The sequence below is a fragment of the Carassius auratus genome, unplaced genomic scaffold, assembly GCF_003368295.1.
Source record: "Carassius auratus strain Wakin unplaced genomic scaffold, ASM336829v1 scaf_tig00024204, whole genome shotgun sequence".
In the NCBI taxonomy this organism is placed as follows: Eukaryota; Metazoa; Chordata; class Actinopteri; order Cypriniformes; family Cyprinidae; genus Carassius; species Carassius auratus.
Genome location: NW_020525325.1, coordinates 25,592 through 39,847, shown reverse-complemented (window position 1 = coordinate 39,847; position 14,256 = coordinate 25,592). Strand labels below are relative to the sequence as shown.

Sequence of the window (14,256 nt, the reverse complement as noted above, 5' to 3'; positions counted from 1 at the left end):
CCTAACTCTGGTTGTAAGCCTAAAACAGATCTTTTGTGAAAAGTTTTATCTCAATTCTGATTGGTTGATTGGAATGTTGTTCCAGGATCAACAAGGATGTTGATCCAGGGACATGTTCTAAAGTTTTGTTGGGCGAAATGATCAAAAAGTGACAGATATCTAGAATTCAGAGATTGGGGAGGGTTAACCTTCGAAGGGAGGCAGTGATGGAGGATGGAGGGGGGCTGTTAAACGTCAAAGACAGCACAAAGTCTTTTGCCACGTAATTACCAGAGCCTTTCAGCTCCATCTTCTCTCCCAGGGGTCTAAATTTTTCATTTACAATCCACTCCATTGCATGCCAGTGAGCGCGCCGTTTGAAGTGCCAGAACGCGCGCGGGCGCGTGTGCGTGAGTGAGCAGAGAGCACGGCGTGGAGCAGAGGAGAGAGCCAACAGCTTCGGGAAGGCGGTGGAGTGTCCTGCCTCCTCTCGATGCTTTACACACATGCATCTGAAAGGCATCAGCATTTCTGGATCGCTGCTCAGTCAACAGCTTTGGAGCCCGGGAAGTTTTTCCCCCTCTATTGAACCAACAATACTTTGCAGAAACAGATTATATGGCTACGAGGGAAATGATTCCTCAGACTTCGTCTTAATAGTTCTATTAAATTCCACAAAGTTTTAGACCAGGTTGAAGTATTGTTCCACCTGGATAAGTAGCTATCACAGTCAGCAAAGGCAACGAACACATCGATTTGGAGGCGTTGTTTCTTATGAGTTTGTCTTCAAATATACGCAAGCAGGACCTGTTTGGTTAACCTAATACGCCGTTTTTTTCCTCTTGCATCGTATTTGCGTCATGACTTCTAGTTATGCACATGTAATGGACAGACAAGCATCCATATCCAGCAGACTGGAGAGTCCCATCACAGCCAACCTGGAAAACCTGCAAGCCAAAAAGAACTTCTCGGTGAGCCACCTGTTGGATTTAGAGGAGGCTAGAGAAATGGTCGGTTCTCAGGCGGACGACAGTGTTGGTGAAACGGGCAGGACTATGCTTGAATCGCCGGGTTTAACCAGCGGCAGTGATACAACACAACAGGAGAGTAAGTCTGCTCATATTCCATAAGAAAACCAAGTGTTGTAAGGCAGAATCATTTATATTGAACACTACAGAAAATAAACAGCAGACTGATAGCCAACAAAAATACTGTCAAATTTTACTTGATACTGTAAGTGTTGTGTAAGAGATAGAATTTTGTCTTTAAATAAAATTTAGGATTTACTAGCCTACTATAGCTACCGTTTTGTTATTAGCAAACAGGTGTAGACAGCCTACGAAAATTCTCTCCTAAAATAATAATAGAAGAAAGAATTCCGCTTGAGAAACGTTTTTGGGTCGTGAACGCATAATAATTTATGATTGTTGACATTCCAGCCCGTAATGAATTAATGAAAATATGACCCCATATAATAAAATTATATAATATTCAGCAGAACATATGCAAGGGGTGGTGTTGGGGGTTATGAAAAGGAATGACAGGCAAATGTCTTTTTTTTTTTTTTTTTTTTTTAGTTTTCTTAATCTAAGGAAAATATAAACGATAAAAAGGGCGCTAGAAAAAAATAAAAAAATAATAAATCTACTTTCTTGACCTTTTCAGTCAATTAAGATAATCCGGAGAACATGCGATTATGGTATCAAATAGCAAACTTCCATTACTTATCTACTAATATAGGCCAAGTCGTGTTTTCTGTGCCTTGCTGGAAATAAGAAAAGAAAAAAAAAATGATGGCCTTTTGCTTTCTCTCAAACCTATGTTACAGTGGAATTATTTTATTAACCTAAAATTTAGAATGCTATATTACGGGTATAAGCCCTACTTTTTACATTAAGCTTTCCATTTTGCTAATGTCCTATTTATTTATCATTATATCTAAGGGAATCACGTTTGCTTGTACATTGCGTTATTATGGTAGTGAAATTCACAATTTAATGACAATAATAATTACTTTTCCATCAACTGATTCTGTTGTAGGCCTATTTTTAAGACCGTATCTCTATTCTGAATTGTAAATTATATTAGGTAAAAGTAGAAAGAGGTTGTCGTCATTATTGCATTGTCTGACACGAGTCTGCATTTGTTTTTGTTTTTTAGTTTACTCACCAGCCGCGCGCGCAGAAGATTAAATGCGTTAGTTCTCTTTTGCTGTGCAAACCAACTATTCCCACACATCATTCACATAGCTATAATTTCAAACCGTGAGTACGTGAGTTTGGTTTTAGATTATAAATTACAGTTTAGCTAAGTAATTTATGTTTTTAAGGACAACGTTTTGATGAAATTTGCCCCCAAATTTGATTAAATTCGCACTGAAATGTATGTGCTAATGGTCTTATTGTTGTCATCTCTTGAGGATTGTTCCAAGATGAGTAATTCCAAATACAGGGAAATCAGAAAAAGGTTTCATGAGTCTAATATTCTTGTTTTATATTTTGTTAGAATCCATTCACTCATGAATGATTTGTCAGTCTTTTCCCTAAAATTCTTGGACTTGTTTTGTTGAAGCATTTTTAAGCATTCCCTATGACAAACCAAATGCCCAATTAAACCACTTGAATTTTCATTTAAATGTAGAAAACAAGAAGTTTAAATAGTAATTAAACTGACCTTTACAATTTGAAATTGAACCAATAAAATGCTGGCATTTAACAATTTTTACAACAACCCTAAAGGGCCTATACCCCCTGCTATGCCTAGGTCAAATGTCAGTGTTCATCTTGTGATCCTTTTGGAAAATTATAGTAGTGTAACTACTGTTGTCATGAAAAGTAAAGGGATGGCAACCCCATAGGCTGCAGTTTGTCTGTGCTTTCAGATGGTTATCAAGTCTCACAAGTTAGGTCTGTACTTTTGACTCTAAAGAACCAATGGGAATAAGCTCTTTAAACACTGTTTCAAAATATGCCTGTTTTTGACATGCTCCTTTTCTATATTCTACATTATTTATTTATTGCTTGATTGTAAAAGTACAAGTGAAACAAACAGTGGACATTTTGCAGTGCTGTTGGCCAGACTAAATAACAGCAAAGGCATTTCTATGGTATGTTTATAAATCTTTCCTTTAGTGCTAACAAAAGGTAAAACATGAGCAAGAACAAAAACCATGATCACACGTGATCGCAACCATGATCGTTTGTCTAAAGAAATCCATGATATGAAAAGCAAAGTTAAAGCTATATTTATAAATGACTTGAGGGGGAAAATTATCCCGTTATGGGCTCTGGTCTTGTGAGAAATAGCTAAAGTACAGTAATGCCCACTGGGTTAATAACTAGAATCACTTCACCAGCTGCAGTGTAAATTTGTGTTAAATGTTATTTTTCAAGCCACTGAAAAAAAATACAGAAGGGAAAAATTTTAATATTATATTCTAATAAATAATTGTTTGTGAATTATGATTGTTTCAATGAGGTTTTCTATAAATTTTAAAACTTATTAAAACGTATCATCTGTTATTATTTCAAAATCAGCATCATACGAAATAACAATAATGGCTATGATAATAACTGTAACATGATGCGAACTCAACACCTGCAGATGGACATTAAATTTGAATTATATAAAAGCTGCATCTCCAGATATAACTTTATATGTGTGTGTTTTACCAGATGAGCAGCTGAACTCAGAAGAAAAGAAGAAGCGGAAACAACGGAGGAATAGAACCACATTCAACAGCAGCCAGCTGCAAGCGCTGGAGCGAGTGTTTGAGCGGACACACTACCCAGATGCCTTTGTTAGAGAAGACCTGGCACGCAGGGTCAATCTCACAGAGGCTAGAGTTCAGGTGAACTTCACACTCCTCAATCACCATCTGCGCTCTATTGGGTCTTTATTGGTTGATTAGAGAATGCATCAATTTTGAGAATTTCTTAAAAAAGCGTACCGAGCTGTATGCATAATACAAAATCAAAACTAGATTTAACCATTTGCCTAATTCAAGGTTTCAGCTAAGGATGCAGTTACAGATGTACGTGATGGGAACACTGTGGCCCCATCGTCAGAGTTCAGTATGATTGTTTAAAAATCCCCAGCCGATCACTCTGCCTCTCAGCACACATGCTGTAGGCCGCAGCCAGTCTCCACATTCTCCTGTAATGAGACTGTTTTTGTAGAAAGATGGGGATTATTCCCGTTTATAGTTCAGGAGAAGGAAGGGGAGAATGAAAGGAAAGAAATAGAACAAACACATCTGCAATTAATGTGTCCCAGAAAGGGAGCAATACAGAAATGCTTTGATAAAAGAGACTCTGAGCTCATTCCTCAGGCGCTGCGTAACCGGACACTGTGCCTCCACCAGGCCTGGTGCTGCAGCCAAGGATTCGAGATCTGGGCTTCCTGCTCTGTCTTCAACCATGTTTCTCAAGCACATTTGCTCACTCTTCAAACCTCTGATGTGTCTTCTGCAAAAGGTGTACAAGTGTGCACCAGCGGATCAGGATACATTTCAAAAAGTGCAGCCAGATATTGTCCTACAAGGACAAAATGCAGTTATGTTAAGTATGAAACAGAAAAAAAAAATTTTTTTTGAATGCATTTGATTTAATATAAATCTTCACACTCTGTGGCTGAGCCAGTCATGTAAGTAGGGAACAATTTCAAGCATTAAAAAAGGTCACAGAACAAAATAAAATAAAATCATCTCAAATTTTACTGATTTGATCTACTGTAGCATTTTTGTTTTTGATGCAGGCAATATTATACCAGCTATGTTTTCAATCTAACAATGTGCTTTCGTTTGCAATTTGACTTCAATCGCTGTACAATAAGTATCCGGAGTAACTACAATAACGTTTCATTTCGGCTTGTGTTCTCATAGGTGTGGTTCCAAAACAGACGGGCAAAGTTTCGGCGCAACGAGCGGGCAATGCTGGCTAGTAAGAATGCTTCACTTCTCAAATCGTACTCAGGCGATGTAACGGCGGTGGAGCAGCCTATCGTCCCCCGTCCCGCACCCCGTCCAAACGACTACCTGTCCTGGGGAAGCGCTGCCCCATACAGGTAACTCTCTTGAGTCCTTCTCATCAGAGCGCTCTGGTTACATTTCATTTCCTTTCTGTGTGCTTTCTGCTCTCCTGCCGTGACTTCTTCTTCTCATGTCTTCTTCTTCCAAATGTTTTAGATTAGATTTTTTTTGCACAGTTTCATTCTTAAGCTCTCTTGTTTTCCTTCAAAATTTGGTGGAGTCGGAGGGCCGTGCCGACAAACAAGCAGAAACGGCAATGCTCCGGTATAATAGTCCAAAGTAGCACAAGGACTGGCTAGCAAGTCGTTTTCCGCTGCTCTTTGTGAAAGTAAAGGAGAGCCGATCCCCTGATGATGAAGTGATAATCTGAAAACAAACCATATTAAATCCGCCTGTGACCCTCATGACCTTTAGGCCATAGGATACAAATTGATTTTCAGAGGGAGAAAAGTCCATTGGGCAGGATTTTTTGTGACTCTAGTTACATTTTGCTTGTGATTTACAGTAATCTTCTTTCTTAAATGCCGTATAGAGTAACTGACTCTGCCACTCCGGCCAAAAACCTTTTTCCCAGCAGCTGAAATATGCAGCTCGGCTGGGAACACTTTCTGGCATGAATGCGCATTTGACCAGCGACCATGCTAGTAAAACGAGGTTGCACAATTTCAACACACACCTAATGTATTGCTGTGCGTATATAATGCATACATATTAATGCAGTATTTCTGAAGAGTTATTAACTATTTATATATTCTTAAGCTGGTACCCAAGGCCGGAGGGAGGGCCAATGCGAGTGCCACAGAAAATGCTGCCCGCAGAAAGCAAGTACTTTTTACATTTCTTTTTAAGGTTTATAATTTAAATTGAAAAATTAAGCGCTATAATTTTGATTAACATGAAGACAATAAAAATTTTCTATATTTCTTCTTTATTTATTTTTCATTTTAATTTAGTGCTTATGTCCCATCAGTTAAATCTACTTGAATTTGGAATACATTTAGCATGTTAAAATTTTAATGGACTGTCTCATACCTTATTTTCAGCACCATGGCAACCTACCCACCCTCTTGTGCCAACACCACTTCCACACAGGGAATGAATATGGCCAACAGCATTGCTAACCTGAGACTGAAGGCCAAAGAGTACAGCCTCAATCAGGTGCCCACTGTCAACTAAGCCTGAAACGAGGGACGAGATGAGGGGACAAAGAGAGGCAAGAGATGTTGAGAAGACTGAAGAGCTGGATTACGGTAGTTTAGCCTTCGGCAGTGTCAGAGCAGAGTGGATGTGACTTTTCGCCCCCTCCTAGAACAATGGAATTGCATTGGTGTCCCTCTCATATGGCTTTTTTCTTCATCACAGATGAAGGTAGGTTTTTGAGAAACGTAATCTCATTTTGTTCTGATCCGAAGATTGTAAAGAAGGCGCAAGGTCTGCTCTTTGGAGAACAAATCAACGAGCAGGGCTCCGCTAAATCCATAAGAAGCGGCAGACAGAGTGTCTGGATGTTATAAGCTGTTCCTTGTTCTTTTTTGGCTTTATTTTGGGTCAACCGGACGGAAAGTAAAGACACTTTCATGGCAAACATTGGAGGACTGTTGTTCACCATTCACCACTGAATGGTTTAAATTACACAAGAAGTTTATTGCTGAGATTTGGCAAAATAGTGACCCAAAATGTCTCCATGTCTACATCTAATAGAATTAAGACACATTTGTGGACTTTAATCAGTAAAAATTAGATGTTTAAAACTATCAATGCTGGTGAGAACATTGGGGTCGGATTACATCTTTTAATGTGTTGAATATTACACCACTGTTTAAGGTAAATACTGTGCTCCATGGTGACTGATGTATCTGCTCACATTGCATTAACACAACTATGTTTCTGTTTTTTTTAACAATTATATTTTCCTTCTTATATTTGGAGACCATATAGTAATAAAACATTTTCAAGCAATAAATCTTATACCTTGTGTTAAATCCCGCAGTTGTAGAGGCACGCATAATTGTTTTTGCTAAATGCACATATTTGAGAAACTGTTGCAGGAAACAGTATTATTACCTCAACATGACCTTACAAAATATATCCATATGTTACATTTCTTGCTTTATGTTAGTCAAAACACCAATATTGAAACTGTTATTAAAAACAATTTTAGAGTATCATACAATACTTTGCAATAATGTTGAGCTATGATTCTCTGGTTGTGTTGATCCTGTCTAAACATTTCAGAACTTTTTTTTTAACAAATGCTGATTCATCATGGTTTGCATTCTTACAAAGAAAGAAAATAACTTTCTGAGCAATTATCTGTAACTTTATTTGTTTACATGTGTGTAGACATTGGGGAAATTCCGAGCGTCTAAGTTTAAATCTGGTTACCAATTATGTCCTATATAATACAAGCAGATAGCCACAATGGTAAGCATTTTTATGTCACAGCATAAAGGGAAGTGAATCCCAGTTACCCCTATTTTTCTATAGGGGAAAGAAAATACAGAAAGAAAGTATGTCTGCATTTTCTTACACTTAAAATAAAGTAAAAAAAAATTATAGATTATTTTAAAACCAAACCAATTGCATAAATGCATAAAAGGAAAATTTGTTGATAACAAGACAAAAAATGGATGCTTGAAGAATCACTCAAAACAAAAACTAAAATAAACAAAGTTGATTGAGTCTAATAGAATCCTGAGGTACTGACAGCTGTATCTGTGAAACTGAATTAAAGGCTTTATCAGTATATAATGATTAACAATTGTTCCAACAGCTAAAATATTATCTATGTCAATGTATGCAAAAACTGAAATGGCAATTTGCTAACAGTGATTTTGTGTAATTTACTTTAAGCTATAAATGCTTAAATCACTGACTTATTTATTAATATCCTCCCGATGTCACATATTGAAACTTTCGGCTGCTATTCACTATAGTGAAACCCACTTTCACAAAGCACAAGACTGTAAGTTAGAAGTGCTAGAAATTCTGGGATATTTACTAAATCAAAGACAGTGTCTGTATTTCCCATCATTATTCTCAGCCCAACCTATTGAAAATGCTTTCTGAGGCCTGTGTTTACACCCACGGCCGTTGATTGGTGACATGATACATGTGTATATGTGTGTGTGTGTGTGTGTATGCTAGTACCTTGTTGTCCATCCAGAATGTTGCATGTTCTCCATGCTGTGCTGCCCAGGTCAGGTCGAAGCATCTCACCTTTCAGGCAGCCGGGCCCTGCTGACCTGAAGTGTTTCCAGATGTGCGTAGGCTGTTACCCGTTTGCCCCACCCCCAGCCCCATCACCATAGGCCTGGGGCCTGGGCCCCCTCCATCAGGGCTGACAGCATCCCCCTCGGATGGGTGTACGTGTAGCCGCTCAAGCAGATGACATACAAACACCTCATCCCCCCAGCACCACATCTGGAGCCTATTACAGAGGAGATGGTCAAAGTGAGCATTGGCGGTTCTGAACAAGCATGTGTGTGGAATATATGTATGATAAGGTGGAGATGTTTGGAGTAAGTTTTAGCATGCGTGCATCTATTTACTTCCTGTGACCTTTTTCATTTTTTGACCCAATTTCCCTTCTAGTTGTTTTTCCTTTGCACCATAACAAATCTACCCTCTTCCATATCAGCCCACTGTCTATTGGCTAAGGTGCTGAGAACATATGGCCACAGTCAGTTTATCAATGTGAGCACTTGGATTTGGGTTTGCACAAAATGAAAAGTTACTTGTCTTTTGTAAAATACAATCCAGCTGTGTACAGTGTACTGCAGAAAGGACTGCCAAGACAGCATTGTGACGCTGAATGAGTTGAATGAAATGTGCAGAGTTTACAGATCACAGTCAGCCTTTCAGATGGATTGATTGGCATTTTAAATGCATGGTGAAATTCCCTTGTGTGATTTTTCATGGCTGCTGCACTGTAATAAAGAAAAATGGAGCTTTACAAACTTGCATTAATTCAACTAACCTGATGCTTTCTGGTGTGACTTAAAAATCTGAGTGGTTTGTAATTGAATGGCTGTATCAATAATGATTTATTGTATTCCCTCAAGTAAAAAAAAATGCTTTGGTTATCTTTTCAGTATATTTTACTTGATATAAAAATTATATATAGACTAGTCCTTTTTTAAAATATTGGCCTCACACAAAAAGGAAAGGGAGCGACTCCCCAGTGGCAGCCATATAGCTTTCTATCTTGCGGTGCTTTCACTGTGTCTGTAATTACGGGTTGTCTCTACAAGATCAAAGGATGCTGAGTATTATATAATTGTCACGGTAGGAAATCCAGTGTTTCCTCCGTGTCATGTTTTGTTATTGTTTTTGTACTTACGTTGTCTCCATGTGTTCGTTTAGTTGATTGTCATCACCTGGGTGTTGATTGTCTCGCTCCAGCTGATCGTCATCATACCTCTGCTACTTATACTCACCTCGCTCTCTCTCTGTTGTCAGATCCTCTCTTATGTCTCCACGTACAAACTGGATTACCGTCTTCCGTGTTTGTGTGCTGGTTGGATTCGTGTTGTCGTCCGCGTGTCAGTGTTCCGGTCTGTTCCTGGTTCTAACCATTGACCACCTTCACCTGCACCGCTGACTTCACCATCCCGCTCTTCGCACGCCACCGTAGACCTTCCTTGCCATTGCCAACACTCTGGACATTCCTTATCAATAAACAACATCTGATTGCCTGCAATTGCTTCCTCCTCTTTTGTCTGTCGTTACAGTAGGATCTGACCATCATGGAAGCAGCAGGCGATCGCTCCCCATCTCATCTCGAAGAATTTCTGCAACGAGCTGTGGGTCGTATGGATCGCCAAGACAAGGCGATAGATGAGATGGGTCGAGCCTTCCAAGCAATGGTGACGAAGGTGTCCGAGCTCGTTCTCCAGACGCAACAACAACAACAATCGTCACCCGCTGCGCCTCCCACGCCACCCACACCGCCGATCGTCTCCGGGGGGATTTCCCAGCCCGATCCACGCCTCCCCATCCCGGAGAAATATGCGGGTGAGCCAGAGTTCTGTCGATCTTTTTTGTCTCATTGTTCTCTGCACTTCGCCCTGCAGCCCCGCACGTTCTACACCGAGGAAATGAAGGTGGCATTCGTCTTATCTCTACTTACGGGAAGGGCTGCCCTCTGGGGGACGGCGGTGTGGGAGAACCAAGACAGCTGCTGTGCCTCGTTCCACGCACTTTCGGAAGAGATGAGACGGGTCTTCGACCGCTCCGCCGCCGGGAGGGAAGCGGCTTGGCTTCTCACGGACCTACGTCAGGGGGAAAGGTCCGTTTCTGACTATTCGATTGAGTTCCGCACCCTGGCGGCGGAGTGTAAGTGGAACGAGGAGGCGCAGTGGGATCACTTCCTGCATGGGTTGGCTGACCGCATCCAACAGGAGATCCGCGCCGTCGAGCTCCCCACTTCTCTCAACAGTCTGATTGACCTAACCATCAGAGTGGAGAATCGACTCGATCAAGCCACCAGACGGAGGGGGAGAGCAGTTCTCACGAACAGACCGGAGGTCCAGTATCAGCGCTCAGATGTTGCGGTCAGCCCACCGGGAGATCTTGAACCCATGCAGGTGGGGCGAGCTCGGCTCTCCCGGGAGGAGAGGATCAGGCGGAGGTCCCTGGGACTATGTTTATACTGCGGCAGTCAAGAACATCACATCCAGCGTTGTCCGGTAAAAGACCAAGCCCGATAGTAAGACGGAGGCTACTATCGGGTGGGATCTCTGCCAGAAAGACCTCTTCTACATCGACACTCCTTCCGGTGAGTCTACGGTGGTCCACCCACGCACTCGAGCATCACGCCTTGTTGGATTCTGGGGCAGAGGGTAATTTCATGGACTTCCAGTTCGCTAGTAAGCTCAACATTCCTCTCACCTCCCTCAAACACCCCATTGCACCCTTTGCTCTCAATGGACACAGACTACCAGTCATCACTCAGACCACCTTACCTGTTTCCCTCACCACCTCTGGCAATCATACAGAGGAGATATCATTCTACATTACGGACTCACCTTCATCCCCCATCGTTCTCGGTCACACCTGGCTTCAGAAACACAACCCCAGCATCAATTGGCGCCTTGGATCTGTGGTTAGCTGGAGCGAGGAATGTCATTTGTCTTGTCTTTTGTCTGCTGGTGTTAATGTTTCTGAGTCTGTGTTTCAGGGGGAAGCAGTGGATTTGGCTAGCGTGCCCGCGGAGTACCACGACCTGAAGGAGGTGTTCAGTAAGTCTCGTGCTGATTCTCTTCCTCCTCATCGTCCCTATGACTGTGCGATAGAGTTATTGCCAGGTACTTCTCCGCCTAAGGGCAAGTTATATTCTTTGTCTGTTCCAGAGACGGCGGCCATGGAGAAATATATATCCAGTTCTCTAGCAACGGGGTTTATCCGCCCTTCCTCTTCTCCAGCGGGGGCGGGGTTCTTTTTTGTGGGAAAGAAGGACGGATCCTTGCGACCTTGCATTGACTACCGAGGGCTGAACAACATAACGGTAAAGAATACCTATCCTTTGCCGCTTATGTCTTCAGCTTTTGAGAGGTTGCAGGGAGCGTCCGTTTTCACTAAATTGGACTTACGTAATGCTTATCATTTGGTCCGCATCAGGGAGGGGGATGAGTGGAAGACTGCCTTTAACACCCCTAGAGGCCATTTTGAGTACTGCGTTATGCCGTTCGGGCTAACCAACTCGCCGGCAGTCTTTCAAGCACTCGTTAATGACGTGTTGCGAGACATGGTCGATCTGTTCATATATGTTTACCTGGATGACATATTGATCTTTTCTTCGTCTCTCCAGGAACACGTGCAACACGTACGACGAGTGCTTCTGCGGTTGCTAGAGAATGGATTGTTTGTCAAGGCGGAGAAATGCGTTTTTCATGCACAGTCTGTTTCTTTTCTAGGACACATCATTTCGACTGAGGGTGTTCGCATGGATCCTGAGAAGGTTAAGGCTGTGGTAAATTGGCCATCCCCTGAGTCTCGCAAGGCCCTGCAGAGATTTCTGGGGTTCGCCAATTTTTACCGGCGTTTCATTCGCAATTTCAGCCAACTAGCCGCTCCTCTGACCGCCTTGACCTCCCCTAGTTTGACGTTCAGGTGGTCAGACGCAGCTGAGGCTGCGTTTGCCAAACTGAAAAGCTGCTTTGTTTCAGCTCCCATTCTCGTCACCCCTGATCGCTCACGTCAATTCATAGTGGAGGTCGACGCGTCAGAGGTGGGGGTAGGAGCAGTGTTATCCCAACGCGCATCCTCAGACGGAAAGGTGCATCCGTGCGCGTATTATTCTCACCGTTTATCTCCTGCAGAAGTTAATTATGACATTGGCAATCGAGAGTTGTTGGCAGTCAAACTTGCACTGGAAGAATGGCGTCACTGGCTTGAAGGGTCGGGTGTACCTTTCATTGTATGGACAGACCATAAGAATCTCGAATACATTAGAACCGCCAAAAGACTTAACTCCAGGCAGGCTCGGTGGGCATTGTTTTTCGGTCGTTTCGATTTTACACTTTCTTACCGGCCGGGTTCCAAAAACATCAAACCCGATGCTTTATCCCATCTTTTTGAGCGTTCCGATCGTACTGCTACTCCCGAGCCCATTTTACCGGGGACCATCATTATCTCCGCGCTCAGATGGGAGGTCGAATCGAAGGTGTTGACCGCCTTAGAAGGGGTAACGCCCCCGGCTCGTTGCCCACCGAACCGATTGTTTGTGCCGGAGAGGTTACGGTCAGACGTTCTCCAGTGGGGTCATTGTTCCAGTGTTGCTTGTCACCCAGGGGTTAGTAGAACTAGATTTCTAGTCAAGCAACGATTTTGGTGGCCTGGTATGGCTCGTGACGTCCACGATTTCGTCTTGGCTTGTTCAGTTTGCGCTATTGGTAAGACTTCCAATCGACCTCCAGATGGGTTACTCTTACCGCTGTCTGTCCCTTCAAGACCCTGGTCCCACATTTCGCTAGATTTTATCACCGCCCTCCCGCCCTCTAAAGGCAATACGGTGATTTTAACCGTAGTGGACCGGTTCTCGAAGGCGACTCATTTTATTCCCTTGCCCAAATTACCTTCAGCCAAGGAAACAGCGGTAGCTGTCATTGACCACGTCTTCCGCATACATGGCCTCCCGACAGACGTGGTTTCTGACAGGGGTCCCCAATTTGTGTCCAAATTTTGGCGAGAGTTTTGTAAATTGTTAGGGGCGACTGTTAGTCTTTCTTCCGGGTTCCATCCCCAGAGCAATGGTCAAACCGAACGAGCCAATCAGGATGTCGAGAGGGTTTTGCGATGTTTGGTTTCCAATAATCCTTCGTCCTGGTGTCAGCAACTCTCAGTTGTGGAGTACGCACACAATTCTTTGCCAGTGTCATCTACGGGCATGTCTCCATTTAAGTGTAGTTTAGGGTACCAACCACCTAATTTTGTCAGTACGGAATCCGAGGTTTCGGTCCCCTCCGCACACGCATTAGTCCAGAGGTGTCACCGCACCTGGACCAGAGCTCGCAGAGCTCTGCTCCAGGCTAGGTCGCGCACCAAGGCTAAGGCCGATCGCCACCGGTCGAAGCCTCCCCGTTACGTCGTCGGTCAAAGAGTGTGGCTTTCTACCCAGAACATTCCTATGCGGTCCGTTTCTAACAAACTTGCTCCCAAATTTATTGGCCCGTTTTCTATTACCAAGATTATTAATCCGGTTACCGTGCGTCTTAGCCTTCCTCCGGCGTACAGGAGGATTCATCCCGTGTTCCACGTCTCCAAAATTAAATCGGTGATTTCTTCCCGTCTTAATCCGCCTGCTCCGGTTCCCCCCCCGCCTCGTCTCGTTAATGGGGAAACCACCTATTTGGTTAATCGTATTCTGGACTCTAGACGGAGGGGACGCGGTTTTCAGTACTTGGTGGATTGGGAAGGTTACGGTCCGGAGGAGAGAAGTTGGGTTCCTGCTCGGGACATATTGGATCACCACCTTATAGATGATTACAATCTACAGGTAAAGCAGGCTGGGAACGTCAGGTGACGTCCTAGGGGAGAGGGTACTGTCACGGTAGGAAATCCAGTGTTTCCTCCGTGTCATGTTTTGTTATTGTTTTTGTACTTACGTTGTCTCCATGTGTTCGTTTAGTTGATTGTCATCACCTGGGTGTTGATTGTCTCGCTCCAGCTGATCGTCATCATACCTCTGCTACTTATACTCACCTCGCTCTCTCTCTGTTGTCAGATCCTCTCTTATGTCTCCACGT

At 42.9% G+C, this 14,256-nt stretch overlaps 1 protein-coding gene across 3 annotated transcripts; it reads left to right on the top strand.

The window, feature by feature from the left end:
• Positions 1-525: 525 nt before the first annotated feature.
• On the top strand, positions 526-6,991 carry LOC113078113 (paired mesoderm homeobox protein 1-like). Of its 3 annotated transcripts, none has more exons than XM_026250423.1 (5): positions 526-1,086; positions 3,654-3,829; positions 4,862-5,043; positions 5,768-5,829; positions 6,052-6,991. In XM_026250423.1, the coding sequence occupies exons 1-5, from the start codon at positions 840-842 to the stop codon at positions 6,105-6,107; spliced, it is 723 nt and encodes a 240-aa protein (XP_026106208.1). In that variant the 5' UTR covers positions 526-839; the 3' UTR covers positions 6,108-6,991. The 3 variants fall into 3 exon arrangements, with proteins under 3 accessions (XP_026106208.1, XP_026106209.1, XP_026106207.1); XM_026250424.1 differs by having other exon boundaries at positions 5,768-5,833; XM_026250422.1 differs by lacking the exon at positions 5,768-5,829.
• The last annotated feature ends 7,265 nt before the right edge of the window (positions 6,992-14,256 follow it).

What these genes read in the sequence shown, in the direction of transcription:
- LOC113078113 (XM_026250424.1), top strand. Translation starts at nt 840, where the DNA reads ATGACTTCTAGTTATGCACATGTAATGGACAGACAAGCATCCATATCC. An exon ending in TCACAGAGGCTAGAGTTCAG is followed by an intron (nt 3,830 to 4,861) that starts GTGAACTTCACA and finishes GTGTTCTCATAG; the next exon opens with GTGTGGTTCCAAAACAGACG. An exon ending in GGAAGCGCTGCCCCATACAG is followed by an intron (nt 5,044 to 5,767) that starts GTAACTCTCTTG and finishes TATATTCTTAAG; the next exon opens with CTGGTACCCAAGGCCGGAGG.